The 20,375-nt window shown below is 37.1% G+C and overlaps 1 protein-coding gene across 1 annotated transcript; it reads right to left on the bottom strand.

The window, feature by feature from the left end:
* Positions 1 to 158: 158 nt before the first annotated feature.
* qsox2 (quiescin Q6 sulfhydryl oxidase 2) lies at positions 159 to 20,123 on the bottom strand. The gene is made up of 12 exons (XM_079871170.1): positions 19,752 to 20,123; positions 14,330 to 14,430; positions 11,833 to 11,881; positions 11,616 to 11,721; positions 11,348 to 11,438; positions 5,325 to 5,470; positions 5,090 to 5,233; positions 4,322 to 4,451; positions 4,076 to 4,198; positions 3,731 to 3,881; positions 3,298 to 3,486; positions 159 to 2,112 (listed from the first exon to the last, which is right to left on the bottom strand). The coding sequence occupies exons 1-12, from the start codon at positions 19,984 to 19,986 to the stop codon at positions 1,601 to 1,603; spliced, it is 1,977 nt and encodes a 658-aa protein (XP_079727296.1). The 5' UTR covers positions 19,987 to 20,123; the 3' UTR covers positions 159 to 1,600.
* Positions 20,124 to 20,375: the final 252 nt, after the last annotated feature.

Below are 20,375 nucleotides of genomic sequence, written 5' to 3'. Positions count from 1 at the left end.
TTTAAGTTGCAGTTACACTGTGTTCTCAGAATGGCACATTCAACTGTTCTCCAGGAAAATCATCATTTAAGAATTGCTGCTCAGAAAATGCATCTCAAAATGAAACATTTACACCCTATGTTTTACACCCCATGTAGCAGAAAAGTAGTAATGAACTTCAGGAATTACACATTTTTATTTGATAGACAACTTCTTTATACAACTCCCCTGTAAGGACAAACTACATATATACAGAATACCCCCCCAACCCCCCCCCCCCCAAAAAAAAATTCTTTACAAAAAAATATAATTCTTAAAAGCACAGGAAGTAATAAAAAAAAACTGTAATGAAATAATAATGGTAAAACACAATGTAATTAATAGCCATTCATTTGGAGTAGCTTAGAAGGCCATGTGCACATACTGTCACAACACAGAAGCCACATTTTTTAATAATATGCTTCATAAATATTTATCCTCAGGTCTCCATTAACACTGCTTCGATAGATAGTGAAATCATGAGCTGAACACATTACCTCAAATCAGTCCACAAATCAAATGCTGATTAAACGATAAAAAAAGTTCACAATATCAACACATTTTAATTCTGAACTTTGAATCCAGATACTGCTGTAGTGATATATATATATATGTTGAACAATGAATGGTCTGTGATCAGGAATCCTCTGAATACATTATAATAATCTTTTCCCTTAGGGTTCAACATATTCTAGGAGCTCTACAACAAAATGCATGAATTGTTACAGTGTCTCGGACCAGTTTTTTTTTTTAAATTTAAGTTCCAGTTCAAATGCATCCCTGCAATCTACAGAAAAGAAAAAAAAAAGTTTCAACTGTTTCAATTGATATTTTAAATCCCTTGCTGCAGTTACACCGATAAACCACTTATGAAGCTTTTCAACCAGATAAAAAAAAAAAAAAAAAATGGGATTAAAAAATTGGAATTAAGCCACAAGTCAATAATAATAATAATGTGCCACTGTAGCTCTTCTTGTGACTTCACATACAGGGTTAAAAAAAAAAACAGAGTTCAAGCAGCCTATATAACAGATTTCAATGGACTATGAGAGTAACAAAACCGAGGGTTTTTCCACTGGTCATTGACTGGCAGTGTTATGTTTCACTGGCTTCTCAGCTAGCGACCTTGAGTGACAGAATAAATCAAGTTTCTCAAGTGTTTTTGGACCATCAATTAGATGGGGACAGAGTGACATTCAAAGAGAGCAATATATACCCTATGAGAAACTAACTTAGGATATATTATTTCAATAAAAATCTAGATAAATAATGTAGAATATTCCATAAAAATATATTTTGACCTAGGTTGTTCCTTTTTACTGTAATAAAATAGTTTCTCATGTTAAATAATCCTCTCTGTTTAGGGTTGAGAAATCCTCGCTAACACCTTGTTTGCACAACTAGGCCTGAGCAGAGCTTTCATCAATCATTAGTCAAGTTATTTATTACAAAATACGTCATAAAAACATCAACAACAACAATGCTCACCCCACCCCCTAAAAATTAAAATAATCAAATAAATTAAAAGTCTCCTTCAACACTTGGCACCTTATTCACAGTTTTCCATCTCAGTATTCCGCCACTATACGTAAGGCCGGTAGTTTCTGCCTTTCCATCTCTTTGAGCGAAAGCGGAAGAAGAAGAACATGAACATGAGAAAGACGCAGGAGATGGCGTAGAGCAGCACGCAGAGACTCATGTCCACGCTGGAGAATCCCAGACCCAGGAACGTCATCCCTGGTCTGGCTTCTATCTGGACACCAGAGTGCTTCTCTTCCGCACCATTGATACCAGTCCTCTTCTGATGTTTAGGAACATTCTCAGGAGAAGGTTTTAGGTTCTGGTTGAGGTGAACGTTGCTTTTAGGTTTGGTTATGGCTTTGGGTTTGTCAAGAGCCGGAGGGCCTGGCTCTGGTTGGCTGCTGCTAGAGTATTTTGGGGAGATGTTGGAAGCACCGTAGTGTTGTTTGAGGAAAGCCAGGACCATCTGTTCATCCCAGACGTGAAGGCCATCTTGCTCCTCATGGCATGTGGGACAGAGATCAGGAGTAGGCCACTGAGTCTTAGGAAACATGGGGTCCTCGCTCATTGAGCCTGCATAAAGAGTGCAATCAACTGTGAGGGTGACGTGGTTTCATGTGTCATTCTTTCTTTCCTTTCCTTCCTTTTTATTCCTCCCTTCTGGTACTTAATGTAATTTGTCCTTTTTCTTCTTTTGCCTTTTCTCTTTCTTTCTTTCTTTCTTTCTCTCTTTCTTTCTTTCTTTCTTTCTTTCTTTCTTTTTCTTTCTTTCTTTCCATTTTGCCTTTTCTTCCTTCTTTCATATGTTGCTTCCCATTCTTCTAGCTTTCTCCCTTCATGTCCGTTTTCCTTCCCCCCATCCAGTCCTAATTTTATTCTTTCTTCCTTTCCATTTTTCCTTCCTTCATTACAGTAATTATTTCTTTCTTTGTGTTTTTTTGTCTTTTGTCTTCTTTTCCCTTTCTTTCTTCCTGTCTTTTCTCCTTTCTTCCTTTCTGTCTCTTTTCTTTCCTTTCAGTTCTACTTTCATTCTTCTCGTCTTTCCTCCTTTCTATTCCCTTTGCCTTTTCTTCCTTCACGTCATTTCTTTTTCTTGCTTCCAGTCATGCTTTCTCTACATTTCTCATGTCTTTTGTCCTTTCTTACTTTTTGTTATTTTTCCTTCCAGTCCTAATCATTCTTTCTTCTTTTCCTTTTCTTTCTGTGCTTCTTTTTCCTCCTTCCTTCTTGTCTTTATTATCTACATATATTTTATTTCCCTTCTTCCTGTTCTTTTCCATCAAATCCTGATTTCATTCTGTATTCCCCTTCCCTTTCCTTTTCCTGTATTACTTTCTTTCACCTTTCTGGTCTCTTTCCTTTTCTCCCAGTCCTCCTTTCTTTCTCTCCTCATGTCCTATTTTGTTCCTTTCTTTCTGCCTGTCTTTTTATCCATTCTTCTTTCTTGCCCTGTTTCTTCTTTCATATTTTTCTTGTTCTCTATATTGTGCTTTCTTTAATCCTACCCATTTTTCTCTTTTTCCTTCAGTACAGTATTTATTTATGCAGAAATATTTTGTAACATCATGTCTTTAAAGTCACTTTTATTCAATTTAATGCATCCTTACTGAATAAAAGTATTAATTTCTTGAAAAAAAAACAACAACACGTTTTAATCAGTAGTGTATATACTATGTCACCCATGAGATGGAGCAAGAACCTAAATGCACCCACATTCTGTAATGCAGTCATTTTACTTTAAATCCCTTTCTGTCTTACCTGTCAGTCTTGCATTAACCTGGTTGTGCTTTCTCCACAGCCACAGTACTGCCTCATCAACAGACTTGACCTGGTTCAGAGACTCCTGAGCCATCTCTTCAAAATGCTTCCCACACTCCTGGCAACCAAAGAAGGTCCCAATGTAGCGCCGCATGGTTTGAAGCACTGCCAAGTGATCATCCTCAAACCCTGAGAGGAAGGTAGGTTTAAATTAATTTATTTCAATGTAGAAACATGAACTAATAGAAAACATTTACCAGATGACTGTTCTGCTTGCCACAGGCACAAACAGTGACATATATATGCTTATATTACAGCAAAATGTTTACTTAAAACTTAGCTTCAATTTACTTATCTACAATCACAATTACAACTGATGAGATCTCCAATATGTTTCGGGTTGATAAAGAGGAAGGGATTTCCCTGCTCATACCAGTGTTGGCTAAAGCGTCAGGTCGGTTGGCAGCTTGCACACTCAAAACGTGAAACAGTGTCCAGAGGGAGCAGGGATATCCTCTTAGTGCCACACTACTACCCTGGCATCCAACCCACTGCACTTGCTCACTTAGGTACAGGCCTGATATCTGAGAATGATACAAACAGAGCACTTTAAAACCACCAACAAACTGATTTATGCTCCTGTCACATACAAAAAAAATGACTAAAATGACTTACATGTCAGCAGGTAAAGAGACTTTATGAGGTACACTGAGCTTTTAATAGCAGAAGCAGCAGTGGTCTGACAATGAACAAGTTGTTTAATGGGTGACACTCTTACCCTCATTTTGTTGTTAACTAGGTCCAGAATAGCGTCATAGGGGATCTTCTCCAAAGGTAAACTGACTAGCCATTCTAACAACGTCTCAAGAAGTTTCACCACAGACTGGCGACCTGGAAATAGCTAAAATCAAAGGGGCCAAGTAAGATACAACCCTGTAAATTTTAAAGCTCTAATGAAAACAATTTCAGTGTGAGAAGACAGCTCTAGCCCACAGAAAAAGTTGTGTTTGTGTTAAAACACTACCTTGGCAACAACTGTTATAAAGTCCTTGAAGGTTTTTAGTTCTTCTCCTTCTAAGGTCTTGTGGGTGGCCAGTTCAACCCTCAGTAGATAATGTAAGCCAGACTCGAGATCTGCCATGTATACCTTAGACCTGAAAAAATATTAATACTGGTTACCTCGTCTTACTTAAAATTAAATCAACAGCTAGTAAAACGTTTGTGGGGATTCATTTCAACTGTTAAACTTCAGACATTTGGAGTACTTAACATTTTACTGCAAATATACATTACTGGTCAAAAGTTTGGGGTCGGTAAGATTTAAAAATGTTTTTGAAGGAAGTCTCTCAGGCTCACCTACTCTGCATTTACTTAAATACAGTAAAAACAGTAATATTGTGAAATATTATCACAATTTAAAATAACTGTTTTCTGTTTGAATATATTTTAAAATGTAATTTATTCCTGTGATCAAAGCTGAATTTTCACATGATCCTTCAAAAATCTTTCTAATTTGATTTGGTGCACAAGAAACATTTCTTATTATCAGTGATGAGAATGTGCTGTTTAATATTTTTGTGGAAACTGTGATATGTTTTTAAGGATTCTCTGATGAACAGAAAGTTCAAAACAGCATTGATTTTATATAGAAATATTGTGTGACAGTATAAATGTATTTACTGTTACCTTTGATTAATTAAATGCATCCTTTATTAATTTCTTTAATAAAAAAAACAAATCTTACTGACCCCACATTTTTTAACCGTAGTATCTTGTATTAAAAAAAACTCACTTTTTAAACTCTTTCCACTCCACCTGGGTTCCCTGCCCATTATTTCCAGGCTGAGGACGCTGCAGGGATGAGGTGGACTGCATCCTGTGGACTCCAGGGAGGAGTTTTAGGAAGGAGGAGAAGAAAAAGCGTAGCCTCTTCTGACTGTTAACACAAGCAAAAATATATCAACTGTGCATATACAGGGCTTCTATTTGGTAGACAACAATGAATTTAGCAGAGGACGTTAACTTACACATTCATCACAGTGTGTGTGCCGTTGGGATGGAAGAGGTATGCTGAGGGAACTGAACTAATCCCTAGTTTCTCCATTAGAAGTTTGTCTGAGCTCAGAGCTCTCTTCACTGCTATACCCTCATATGGCATTAGGTCCAAAATTACCTAGTTAAAAAAAAAGATAAAGCATTAAATTAGAGCATTACAATTCTAGCTGCATCACTAATTATGCCTAAAGGGATCATTTAGATCATCATCTACTCACCCACTCATCGTTCAAAACCTATGTTATTTTCCTTTTTCCATGGTACACAAAAGAAGTCTGGTTTATTGAATTGTCTAAAGGCATGGATATACTTCATTTTCTGCGTTCCACTCTGTCTCACACATAGCATAGTTTTAGAGTTTTTTTTTTTTTTTTGTAGAATGTGAATTATACTCGGTAACACTTTACAATAAAGTTTCATTTGTTGACATTAACTGAATTAGTTAACTTTAACTAAAAATGAACAATACTTCTACAGCATTTATTAAACAATGTTAATCTCAACATTTACTACTATATTTTTAAGTTCATGTTAGTTGTTAGTTCATGTTAGATAATGCATTAACTAATGTTAACAAATGAGACCTTAATGTAAAGTGTTAACCAAAATTTAAATAAGTTTAAGACTCATACAGCAAAATTAGACTACAACAATCAAGCTCCAAAAAGGACAAAAATGTACCTTAAAAGTGGTGTGCATATTTTCTAAAACGATACAACAGCTTTGTGTAAAATAAAACTCTCGGTTACTGACGTAACACTCGTTCCTTTGATGGAGTGAACGAAGATACTGACATTAGGGGTCTTACTTGGGAGCCCCTATTACCTCAAAAAGAGTTTTACAAAAAATGGCCAATGAAATTGGCAAGTGGAATTTGCATGCCTAGCCACTCCCCCAGACATATGGGATAAATAAGATGGCGGCCTGCATCCAGAGATGGTGTTCTGGCCATTCAGCGAGTAGTTCAAGGTTGTGGAAGGAGGGACATAATGCCTTTGTTACCTCCATCAGGGAATGAGGGTTACGACAGTAACCGAGATGTTCCCTTTCTATCAGTCACGTTCGACATTATGTCGATGCTGACATTAGAGGTCCCTATATAAAGTGACACAACTACTGAACTGCGTTACACGTGTAAGCAAAGCAGATGCTGGCAAGCTGTAGTGTGCCAGTAACAAAATGGCCTCGCCCAATAGTAACATTCCCAATGCCCCATGTAAGCTGAACAGTCCTTCTTGATGGAAAAGAGTGCTTCAGCTCATTTTACACTTTTTTTTTTTTTCACACTGGGGAAGCGTGCCAAATCCGGGTGAAAAGAGAGGCCACATCCTACCCATAGGGAGGAACATGTGGAATATGCACATATGGACTGACCCACAGGGCAGTGCTACATATGGACGGATCTCTGCGGTAGGTCCTACCTGGAAAGGTTTGGAGCTACAAAGTGGCCAAAACTGGCGCAGGGCAAGCAGGACTGCCAGCAACTCCAAGTAATTGATATGCCACTGCAGTCGAGGTCATGTCCAGGAGCCCGGGGCTGTGTGCCCGCTACATACAGCCCCCTAGCCAATTCTGGAGGCATTCGTTGCGACAACAACGTGTCTGGACACTTGTTCTAAGGGCACTTTGGCCCGTAGAAAAGCAAGGTCCTACACCAAGGGCTGAAAGTTCAGCGACAGATTGGTGTGATGGTCACACAATGTGTGCCGTGGTGCCATGCACATCTCGGGACTTGGCTGTGCAGCTAGTGCTGAACGGTCTAATTTTTATCAAACCAAGCAGTGTTACTGCGGCTGTGGATGACATATGCCCCAGGAGCCTCTTAAATTGTTTCAGCAGAACCGTTGTCTTCCCCCTGAACGTATTCAGGCAGTTCAGCACTGACTATGCGGGCTCATTCGTGAGACGTGCCGTCATATTGACCGAGCCCAACTCCATTCCGAGAAAAGAGATGTTCTGCACAAAGGGCCACTGGGTCCTGAGCACCAGGTTCCTGTGTTTGCACAACAAATCTTAAGAATGAGCTTGAATGAGCAAGTTGTTGAGATAATTAAGAATGTGAATGCCCACTTCCCTTAAAGGGACAAGGGCAGCTTCCACAACTGTGGTAAAGATGTGGGGAGACAGGGACAGCCCAAAGGGGAGGACCTTGTACTGGTACGCCTAAACCCTCGAAAGCGAATTAAAGAAACGTCTGTGTCGAGGCGTGGAAGTATGTGTCCTTCAGGACAATCACTGCAAACTAATCTTGGGGGCGAACGCATGTGAGTATGCGCTTCTGCATTAACATCTTGAACGGGAGCTTGTGAAGGGCACAATTCAAGACTCATAGATCCAAGAACGGCTTTAACCCACCAGCTTTCTTGGGTACGATGAAGTAAGGGCTGTAAAACCCTGACTTCAGCTTGGCTGGAGGGACAGGCTCTATGTGTCATTTGCCAACAGGACCGCAATCTTCGCTCGCAGGACAAGGGCATCTTTGCCTGCCACAGAGGTAAATAGGACGCTGCTGAACCTGGGGGATGCCTGGCGAACTGGATTGCGTAGCCGAGTCTGATTGTCCAAATGAGCCAGCTGGATGGGCTGGGAAGCGCTAGCCAGGCTCCGTGTGAGCGCCACCAGTGGGACAACTGACATACCCGCGAAGGGGTAGCGAGAAGGAGACGAGGAAATTGAAAGTTTGGGTACCGCTGGTCAATGGAAATGAACTCTTTAAAACCTGAGGCGCTATTCAGGGTCTTTTGTTTTTACCCCAAATGACATTTGCTGAAACTGACACTTGATGTTGATATCTTGAATGATATCTGGTTGTATGTTAGTGTGAAAAAAAGTGTCACACTCAGGATGTTTCGGGGTCCAGACAATAAAATGTGATCTTGTAACATAATTTAATGTAATTTTTTAAAAACAACTGTAATATCTCTTACTTTAGTAATGTTTTTACTCTACATTTATGCAGTGTTGGGGGAATTTGAGGTATTTTTTATTTATTTATATAAATACATTTTAAATAAAAAAATAGGATAAATGGAGAAAAATACATACTTTTTTATAGTTGTCAAATAATAAATAAATTAAATAAATAAATCAGCCACAACAGATATAGAAAAAAAATATATAGAAGTGAAGTGGCAATGATACTTAAGTACAAATAAAAGTTAAACTTTGAAAAACAGTCATTTTTTATTGTCATAGAAATTATTTTATAATGTCTTAACAGAAATCTAAATAATAAAAAAAACTTGTGAAAAGTGAAAATATGTATACCCATGAGGAAATGGCAAATGAGCCACTGAGTAATGCTTTGAAGCCATCTACTAGCTGAAGTTGAAATTCCATGTTATTTTAATTTTAAAATCGTTAGTTCTCCAGTTGATGGCAGCAATCTTCAATTAAACCATGTCATATTGTCCATGTTATCTCCATGACAATGAGAAATGTGGACCTTTTTTTAAAGTGAATTTTACACAAAGAGTTGTTTTTTTAATTAAAAAAAACAACTTTAAAAAATATATGTTTTAATTTATTTATATAAATTGTAAAAAAATAAATAAATAAAAACTTTCATCCCCAAAACACTGCACAAATGTAGAGGAAAAACAAAGTGAGTGATATTACATTTTGTGAAAAAAAAAAAAAAAAAACTTATGTTACAAAATCACATTTTATTGCCTGGGGGGCTCTGGACCCCAACATCCTGAGTTTACATTAAAAATAAATAGTGCATAAGGGTTAAACTAAAGCTTCTGGCTGTGCCAGAAAAGGTGTAGAAGCCACAGTGGGACGCACTCGGAGACCAGCAGACTGGGGGCCAGGCCTCGGCTGCCTGGTAGCGTTAGTATCATGCCAGGGCATGATGTGTTTGATGGCCTCTGTCTGCTTTTGGACTGCCTTGAACTGCTGGGCAAGTGTGGGGGGACCGCTACACTTAATGCCATAGGGTTTCCAGCAAGAGAGATTCACCTCTTTTTAAGCTCTTTGAGCGATTGGGAGAGTAATAGCTGTCAGCAACCACCAGCTCTGAAGCAAAAATCTAATGAGTGGCCTCATTAGATGTATGTCCGGGGGAGTGGCTAGGCATGAAAATTCCACTTGACAATTCCACTGGCCAATTTTGTAAAACTCAGAGGTGATTGGAGCTCCGAAGTAAGACCCCTAATGTCAGATATGACCTAACGTCGAACATGACTGACAGAAAGGGAACAATCTACATTTCTGTGATTTTTCACTAAAAATCTTGCCTCCACTAGGTCTGATCTGGTCCATTCACGTTAGGAGAACTTATTTCCTTGAACATTAATCTGGGAATTTGATAGTGGCATGCTCTACCATTTGAGCTACACAAGACTTTGGTTCTGTTGTGTATCATTAATGTGCCACTTTTGATAATATTGAAGAAATCGACAGGACAAAGGCAAAATTAACCATCTGAATAACAAATAACTTAAATTTCTATTTGTTTCTCACACAAAATCATACTGATCTGAAATAATGGTGCACAGATCATGGAAACTGGAGCCTAACAACAATCACCATATTCATATTTATTTTTCAAATCGCCCCTTGCCTCATTTATACCTGTTTTAAACCCCATTGCACCATACTGTAAAATTACAAATAATAATTTACATTGTGAAAGATCATCAGTGTTTCCCATTAACTACCTAGACTCTGGCGGCCCACCATAGTCTTCTCTGCGCCGCCACAATTTCACAAAATATTTTAAAACTTCTCATAATACCATAAAAGGTCTCCAACTTTTTTTTGCACCATTGCTTTGGCAAAGTATCTGTAAAATGAAATTAAATAAATCGAAGGCGTGATATGGCTTTGTGCCCTTATCAAATCACAAAAGACTGATTTAATTAAATATGTATTTACAGTCTGTTTGCACTGGGAAGTGTGCACTTTGCTCACACAATGCAGTGAACTCCATATCTGCATGTGCTGTGAGTTTAGCGTGCATTTGGAATTGCAGCGGGTGCAAGTTACTCATTATTTTTCATATTTGCATAATTTCCAACATTTTGTGGACAGTTGATTACAGCGTTTCACTAGATTTATAATGAGATGCGTTTGTAAACCTGTTTTCACAGATTTTATAATGTATAGGCTATTACTCTCATACGAATAATAATAATAATAATTTAAAAAAATAATACTAATTATTACTATTATATTCTAATTGTTTGGCTTCCTAAAACATCAGTGTGAATGTAAGGATGACTGAGAAACAATATCACAACTAAAAAGAAGATCGAGTCCCCGTTAAAGTTCAGGTACAAGTCGATGCACCGAATTTTTTCTTCATTCAATTTGCACAATGAACATGGGTCGGAGCTGAACTCTCAAAGTGCACCAGATTGAGGAATTTAACTTTAAAATGTACAACATTATATTTTTATGTGAGCCCCCATAGTCTCACAAAATCCTGTGAGAAACACTGGATCATAATTTATTATAACCTACAAAAGAAAGGCATAAAGAGTTCTTTTGTCACTAAAAAACATCAGTCACACCACTTACAACCAGTAAACAGAATGAGGGTCCAATGTTTCAAAGACTCAGTTCATGCATTCCCTGAGAAACAAACCCATGATTTTGCATTCCTTCCTGTCTATAGCTGTACAGCGATTCAGCTGAAACACAATACTTACCCTGGAATGGGCACATTACAGTTCATACACATTTAGTATCAATAAAATAAAATGGCATACACATCTGAATTAAAGCATGTGTCATCTGAAGCCATGAATGCTCACAACAACAATTTGCTCTCAAGTGCCGCAGTATAATTCTTATGTATGATTTTATGCCTGCTACAATAAAAATATATATATATACACATCATGCTTGAAATGAAAATTGAAATGAAAGTAATATCAGCCAATAACAATTACATTAGTGTGGAATGACATATGGGTGAGTAAATGATGACATCTGATACTTATACTGCTTTCCTACAAAAACGTTTTGTTTTATCTGTTTTTCATACCTCTCTCCCTATATAAGAGTCTCCGTCCTCAACTATAACTGCAGTATAGAGCTCCGTTTTCTTCCCCATTAAGGACAGGATGTCCTCAGACCTGCAACATATGACAAAATCAATATTTTTAAATAGGAAACTGAGACACATTGCATTTATGTCTAGAAACTAAACAAACATCTCTAAACGTCCCTCTTGAAGCAGAACATGTTAAATTTTAAACGCAGATGGAATTGAACATGTAAACAATAGGAGGTAATATTGTAGATTTGGGCACCTGACAGGGTCAAGGGGAGGGCAGCCCACAGGCCAGTTTTGTCTAGTGTGGTTTTGGAGGAAGTTCACCATCAACTGCCTCACTGTCTGCAGCTCTCTGTCAGCCCCTAACAGTACACAAATAAAACAAAATCAGAAACACAAGTTAAATCCACAATAATAACAATCACTGAAAAAATAATTTCAATTATAATCAGAGCAAAAATTATGAAACCCACCTCGATATGTCTTCCCCAAATCATTTGTGGTATCATGTGCCTTAAAATACTAAAAAAGAAAAAGACATTATTCCTAAATGAAAAGTACAAAAACAACATGTCCTATGTGTGTCCATTTCAAAACCAGGCATGTTTCTGGCAATTTGGAAATTTGATAAGGGTGTAATAATACATTTGTCTACAGTATGGTTACCCTGGTTTCAGGTTTACCTGACCTCAATCAGACATAGATAAGACGTGTTATAGTGTTCAACAGCTAGAAAAGAGCACAACAAAATAGAACAGAAGGCAGGAATCTTGTTTTGTTAAGTTAACTTGACGCATAATTTTAAAATGCAGAGATTGCGAAAGGACATTGAATAAACAGTATAAGGAACATGCTGCATTTAATAAACAAATATAAAGATGCAACAGTTCTGAAAGGTTTTGTACTTTGCTAACTGTCTGACAGCTAAAGCACAGAATCTGTCAGCACGCTAATGAAATGACCATCTCATTTAAAAATTTAAAAATACGTAAATAAATTGAAATTCAATTAATTTAGTCACCCTCTCTAATTTACTAGTATGTTGTTAGAAAACTAGTTGACTAGGAGACTATTTTAACATCCTTAATTTATGAGCTGCTTATGTTGAATGTATAGCAAAAGTTTGAGCCAATGAGATTTCACTATGGGCGGAGCTAACCAGCATAATGCCACAAAATAAAAACCAAGCTTTGTTAGGACTAGGTGTGTGTAGTATCGTCTAAAACAGCGTTATTCAAATGGCGGACCTTGGTTCCACCCGGACCTTGGTTCACCAGATTAAAGTGAGCAGCGCGTAAAAACAACGGAGCGGTTCACACCACAAGCACTCACGGTTGTTTAAGGTAATGATCTTTAGGAGCTGTATCTATAATATTTTTATCTAGAGCCAAAAGTGCTTCATTCAAGCCCTTTCCGCTACGTGTGCGTTGCTTCTCTTGCTCCTTCGCTATGAGCTGCAGACGACGCGGTTATTTTAACAAAAGTAGCAGAAAACGAGAATGCAGCAAATACAATTATTTTTATTTGCCATACAAATGACTCTGACCATTTAACTAAACCAGGTTTGAGACGACCAGGTTTCAAGTTATGTGTGGCGTCTTTTTTCATACATTTAGTATTATTAATCAGCATATAAAGAGCATTTCATAATAAACAATGTTAGAATTTGGCAAATTATTTTGAGATAGCAAGGGAAGACAAAAAAAAAAACTACTTTTAAATTACTAGTTAACTTTGTTTTGTACTCATGGTGAGAGTTTTGATTATTAGATTATGTACATTGTTTGTTTTAGTAGTTTATTGCTTTGAGCAAAACATAAAAGTCTATTATTTTCTTAAGAGGTAAACCCAGTATGTTTTCTCAGTCTCATGGCCTTCTACGTGGCATAGACAAAGGTGGCTAAATGTAAAATAAAAAAATAGCCTGTTAAAACATCTGATCTAACCTTTTTATATTATATCCAGTTGGGCGAAATATTAACTTTTTTGGGTAAATTGTTGAGTAAAATCACTGTTTTGGCTCTCTGGGTCCAAGATTCTCATCTTTAATGACTATTATGAGTGTTTAGTTTAGTTTTTTTCTTTTATAAAGTACTATGGCTGCCTTGATGGAAAAGTATTATCCAGATCTACACTGGGAAGGAAATATAGAGACCAAACGTCTTGGAACTTTAATTGAATACCCCTGGTCTACAATAATATCACAATTGTTGTTTTAATGATGTGCCAGCTGACATTATCGAGTTACATTTCTGACACAATATTATCAGTATTGTCTATTTTTGCTCTATTTCGCCAACGAAATCACAGCAGAACTGCTGTGCATCTCTGAGCAACACACTTAACTGAATGAGTCAGTGTTTTTAAACAAAACGGGTGAGTGAATGATTCAATGACCCAGTTTAGATTCATTTTTAAAGTATTTTTTAAAGGCCCACTTAAGTGCCTTGGAACGCGCAGCTTTGTATGATGTGTTGAGGTAATTTCCACTGAAACAGGAAACTAAGGCAGGACATATTGAATGGCCCTTCCCCCTTTTCAAATAGCCAATAGCGTTTAGTTTACCTCACAGACTGAAAGTCGTACTTGACAGCACCATGGAACCGAATCCAAGCGCTGATGAAATGTTAAGATTCTAGAGAGCATTTGATTGGACAGAATATGTCATGAGCAGCTGAAGTCCGCTGTGATGTCATAAAAATCTTTGATCCATTTTAGTAGAAGTGAGAGACTAAGTTTTGAATGCTTATATCTCCTAAATTCGAATTTTGTCATTGTTTTGGAACACACCAGCTTATTCATAACCTTAAGACTAAGATATTCATACTAAAAGCTAAAAAACTTACATTTTGATTTCAGGGGGCCTTTAAAATGATTTTGGCAATATCCCAAGCCCCTAGTTAAGACTCAGATTTATTGTATAGGTTTAATCTGTTGAACGAATAAATAGCACAATTTGCACAAACATACTCTGAAGGTGGGGTAGAAGTGGATTCCAAACTCCTTACAGATGTCGAAGTTCTTCTCATGAGCGCAATCCAGAACTCCAATACGAATGGCCTGTGCCCAGTCTATGAGAGTAGAGAGACAGGTCACATATTTCAAAAACACATCTAAACTTAAAGGTATAGTTAACCCAAACATTTTGTCGTCAATTACTAGCTCACCCTCATGTTGTTCCAAACCCATAAGAAACCCTCCACCAAAACTGACTACAAGAAGTTCATAAAAAGATCATAAAAGTAATCCATACGAATCGAGCGGTTTAATCCAAATTTTCTAAAGATACCCAATCACTTTATATGATGAACAAATTTAATTTATGCTTTTATTCACATATAAACTCATCACATAGTTCACCTTCTGAACTTTTTGAAACGTCAAGTTTTGGTGAAAAGGACTTTCAATGGAGGGACAGAAATCTCTCTGTCATTAAAAAATATCTTCAATTGTGTTTGAGGATGAACAAATGATTTAGGGGGCTGGAAAGACATGAGAGTAAGTAAATAATGACAGAATTTTCATTTTTGGGAGAACTATCACCAAAATCAAATATTCCTATTTTATATTAAGTGTCTTTAACTAATATTTACTAACATTTAAATTAACCATTTGATACAATGCACTTATTGTGTACATATATGTTTTGTACTTATATTAAAAAAATACCTGCAAGTAATTACAGCTATAAATTCATTTCTGTAATTACATCTAATTACACTGTTGATGCTTCCCTTACACTTTAACCCACCCTTAAACTTAACCATACCCATACCATGAAAGTGTTTTGCAATACAACATGAACACAATATGAAAATGTTTTATGCAAGTATGTAGTAGTTAAAGATACATTATAAAGTGTGACCAATTAATATGAGTGATAAAGCACCAAATGATATCAATACTTGAATGAAATGTCTAAAAAGAACATTATTAAACAAAAATAGAGGCATACAGCCGCAATGAAAAGAGGTAAATGAGCGTTTGTAGAGACTTGAGCCTAGTTATGTTACTTGTTTGTGTTGTATAACACATGCTGACGTCCACGCTAAAATGCCTTATCGGTATCGGCACCCAGAACAGCTGCCAGATAGCCTAAGTGGACAGGAACTCTGGCAGGAAGCCTAAAATCATTTGATGCATAACGTGGTTTTGAAATCTGACATCAGAAACGTAGATATTAAGTCTCTCACTAAAACTTTGTGAGACGAAATATAGTCTTACTCCCTCAAAGCAAGATTTTATACACTGCATACAAAGTTTCTGGAGCCAGGTGGTTTGTTTTCAATGCAAACTCATAAACTCTGAACAGCTGTAAAACCTGTCTCCAAAAGATGAAACAGATGGGGTGTGATGAAAGCAGCTTTTTTTAAAAATGTTTGGATGAGAGAGAGGAGGGACAGCCGGGAGCACTTTATCCCTCTATTCTTCACCTGAGGGTGGGACACTGTGGGTTTTAGGATGTGTGGGGGAATGCACAGCGGGGTTGCGTCCTCACAATAGGGACATCTGACCCTCATTGTGAAGGTAACAGCTGGTAGGCGGCCATTCGCGAGCCACCCAGCCGACAGCTTGTGCCAACAAAGGCAGAGTGAAAGCATTCAACAGAAGACTTGTCCTCGCAACGTTAGTCATCCAAAGGCCACAATCATCTAGTCCTTTTTCCCAGTCCACTGAAGAAGAAAAGCAAGGCATGGCATTCCAGAACATATATACCGTATGATATGATAATGACACATATATTTGCGAGTCAACAGTACTTCTTAAAATAATTTCCAACAAAAAACAACACATGAATAACAGGAATATGGTAATCATTCAGTTCCATAGTCCAAAAAATCTGCATGCCCATTGCCAATTGAAAATCTGGGATTTAAAATCCCATCCAAACATTAAAAATAAAAACTTTGAGGATTTTTAAAAAAAAATAAAAAAATAATAATAAAACAAAGAGAAGTTATGTAAAATGAAGAAATATTTCAAGGGATAGCTCACCCAAAAATAAAAAATAAAATTTTCTATTTTTACTGTTCTATTTTTTACAAAATAAATATTCTGTCATTATTTTTTTTATATTTTGAGAAATGTCATGGTGGATTTTATTTATTTTGTCTATACAGTGGAAAAAAAACTTAACTGAAAAAACTCACTGAAACAGTTAAGTTACCAACATTCTTCTAAATATCTTATTTTGTGTTCCACAGAAAAACAATCATATAGTCACACAAGTTCAGAACGAATTGAGGGTAGGTACATTTTGGCAGAATATTCATTTTTGGGTGAACAATTCCTTAAGATTCATATTTTAGCTTCCCTTGACTATATAATTTAAATAAACTAAATATAATTAGTAGCAACAAAAATGGTTGCTGAAATGAAAAAAAAAAAAATGGAACCAACCAACTAAAAACTCACTACTGATCTCAGACTTTGAACATCACTGTATTGTAGTTCACAATCCCTTTACCATGGTGCCGCCATTTTTGGAAGGGTCGTAAAGCAGCAAACACCAGTGAGAGAGACCGCTGAAGCTGGGAGAGAGAACTGACCCTCCCTAATTTCACAGCTCTACCACTTTTAGCATCTTTGCGACAAGGTGTTAAATGCATTCGCCCTTATTTAGATTGAATGTGTCAGTCTACAGTGACCTTTCAATTGCCGTCATCCTTCACTGCACCCAACACAAGTGGCTTCCTCCAGAACACCATCAGTCCTTTAGCTCAGAGCACGGCAGACACGTAGCGCTACTGTCTAAGCATTTTTATTAGCAATTAGGCTGGTCTTGTAGCTCTGAGAAGGTCTGAGAGTTAATGCTAATCTCATTATTTATTCAGAATGGCTTTGGAAGCCACAGCTTGATAGAGGTGGGCTCTCCCCATCCACAATCCCTGATATGATTGTAAAGTGCTTTGGGTGTACAGTAGATATGAAAGTGCTATATAAATGCCTCATTCATTCATCCAACCAGAGCTGCTAAGAGAAGCACTCAAATATTTGGGTCTGAGTGGTCTAAACCTCTAAAATCAAATTCATCAGCAGGAAACTTTTGGTAGGGTTATATGTGTTGAGTTCTTGTTTTTAGACCATGCAAAATATCAGAACCTTAAAACCACTAATGTTATTTGTATATCAGGGTTGTTGACATTTCGCGCTTGAAGTAGGCTACCCCACATCGCATTCATGTTCTCGGATGTTGGTTACTGGTCACACCATGACATGCATGTAAAAAAATTAAAGATTCAATCATTTTGGTAGATGTTATATTTTATTTTATTTAAAATTTGTATGATTTAACTAATGATTAGCTTAGCTTTTGATAAACTCACAAACCACCTGCAGTTCCTGCACAAACACAAACTTTGTGGTTTGACTTTTTAAACATGTTTATAACTTTTGATTATTTATTTTTTAATTATTGTATAATTATCATGCAGTTGTATGATCTCATATTGAGAGAATTTGTACTTGCGTCTGATATACCGCAAGACTAATTAAAAGATTAGTTCACCTGAAATTGAAAATTCTGTCATCACTTACTCACCCTCATGTCATTACAAACCTGTATAGCTTTCTACCTGCAGTATTGACAATATTGTGAATAACCTGTATAGTCTTTCATCTAACACTAAAGGGGAAAAACTGAATAAATATAGGCTAATCATCACTTTTTTTATGCAGTTACAATGAACAAGCACTGGAATATTCAAACTTCTAAAAGATGGGTTCTTCTACTTCTAAGGGCTGTGTATCGCCAAGATGTCGCTGGTGATCCGATACGTATCACGATACAGGGGTTACAATACGATATACTGCGATACATTGCAATCCTGTAAGAAAGGAAATTTAATCCTAGATTTCATTTTCTTTTGTTTTTTATTTTAGAAAAACTATCATAAAGTACATGCATACAACCTGTTTAATTGTTCAGTAAAAACTGTTTATTTTATTTGATCAGAACAGTCAGTGGGATGATCTGCACTTGCATTTATCGGTCCCTATAACAACTAATTTAAAAATAGTAAAGTGCTTGCAGGATTCCCTTTCAGTGATAAAAAAAAAAGTTAAAGTCGGCATGAAACGGAAGTTGCAATTGTTTTTTCTTCTCTATCGTGACGTATAGCCGAGTGAAACGTCTTCTCGAACAAGAAAAATTGTAGGGCGAGACGTAATTTTTGTCCATCAGGAATTGACTGGCTCTTTGGATCGTAATCAGAGAAGAGATGTTGCAAGAGGGATGAGAAGTTACTTAGATTAAAGATTAGGAGGGCACATGAATTTTTAGAATATGATGTGCACTGTGACACATAATTTATAACAAATTCTGCAATATTCCATAAAGACTAAGAATGGTCACATGATTTAATAGGCTACCTGTATTTATATAGGCTAGTGCTTTTACAATACAGATAGTTTCAAAGCACCTTTACAGTGATAACAGGAAAATAATGCAACAAAGTTTGTTTCTCCTGTACAGCAGTTCTAGAAGAAAATAGCGTCATAGTCCAGCTTAAGTAAGTTCAGTGATGATTCATTTTTGTTGTAAAAAAGTTATTAATTTAGTTAATTTATATATGTATATAGCCACTCTGGAGAAAACAGTGAAGCTCAGTTTCAATGCAGGCAGATCAATAATTGTTTGATCAAATATTGTTGAATATTAAAACATCACTTAAAGTAAATATATTGTACACCTGGAGACATGTATCTAATAAGATTGTGTGTTGTGGGTTACAATGAAGGCCTTGGTCGCAGTGACAAATACAGATAACAGTCAGCAACACCTGTGGATTTACATGCAGGTGAATAAACAAACCAGGGATTATCGACTTTCCATGTACTTAAGGCCAAATGCACAAAAACACTGTGCGCCTCATTAAAACACACGTGACAATGTACAAAGCAATGGTATCATCATAGGATAGCCTAGTTATGGTAGAACAAGACACACAGCTCTATCAGGAGGAAAAACAAAATAACCAAACAAGTAGCCTACCATGTCAATACTCTGATTCTGGAAATTAATCGTGGCAGTTCCAGTTTGGACATCCATCATGACAATGTCTAGGCTAATTCAAGCACTTTGAATTGCCATAGTGTATGAAATGTGCTATATAAATAAACGCCTTGCAATACCACGTCTACTGACAGTACCTTGATAGTACCATGGTATTCTTGGATAATTCAATAATGGTTATCAATCACGGTGCCACGGAATATATAAAAAGTACCATGGTACTACCATATGGTACCACCTCCACAGTAAGGGTGATCAACCCAAATCAACTCTGTCAACATTCCTTGGAAACACGATGTGTGCCTGAAGTGAATGTCTCGATACTGTGTTCTTCCTCAAAAGAGTGCATAAACAGGAAGAGGATCAAAATCCACCTACCCTTCACGTCGCCGGCCAGTGCTTTCCATGTAGGCGAGTACTGGATACAGTGGCCACACCACGACGAGTAGAACTGAAGCAGCCAGGCGCTGGAGGAGTTGGACACGGACTGCTTCAGGCTGTCGCTGCTCAGTATAACCACTGGGTCCTCTTCAGTGTACAATCGAGCTGGCTGACCCTGTCCGAAAAGCAGTCCCATCAGAATACTGATCTTAACGCAGAACGCAACAGCCATTTGAGGCGATGGAGGAAACGCCGTTCAATTTGAAGCCACACAAATAAATGAATTCTCTACATTCGGAGTGATTCTGCTCGCTCCCCTGGATGACTACATTTAGTGGAGACGTGAGTCTTCTAGAGCTTTGTCACTGCGCTACGAGAACGCAGACGCTTTTCTTGCGCATCCTATCTGCGTATGGTCGACGCATAACATGTGGGGCGCCGTTGACTGAATATGATGGTAGTAGCATACGTCTAGTCTAATGCAAGCAACAAATAAGCTATATATATATATATAAAAAAAATTTTTTTTTTTTTTTTAAATTCACCACAAATGTTGCTAAGAATGAAATACATTTCAACTTGATTGTATAAGGTACTCAAACACATAGATTTTTTGTACAT

Source organism: Squalius cephalus, assembly GCF_949319135.1.
Source record: "Squalius cephalus genome assembly, chromosome: 5".
NCBI classification, from domain to species: Eukaryota; Metazoa; Chordata; class Actinopteri; order Cypriniformes; family Leuciscidae; genus Squalius; species Squalius cephalus.
The sequence above is the reverse complement of the archived record's forward strand: the minus strand, read 5'-3'. Positions and strand labels throughout refer to the sequence as shown.

Coding starts and splice junctions, on each gene's coding strand:
- qsox2 (XM_079871170.1), bottom strand. CDS start 19,986: ATGGCTGTTGCGTTCTGCGTTAAGATCAGTATTCTGATGGGACTGCTT. Junction 11,722..11,832: donor TTTGGGGAAGACATATCGAG/GTGGGTTTCATA, acceptor GTGTACTGTTAG/GGGCTGACAGAGAGCTGCAG. Junction 2,113..3,297: donor GGTTAATGCAAGACTGACAG/GTAAGACAGAAA, acceptor CTCTTTATGCAG/GCTCAATGAGCGAGGACCCC.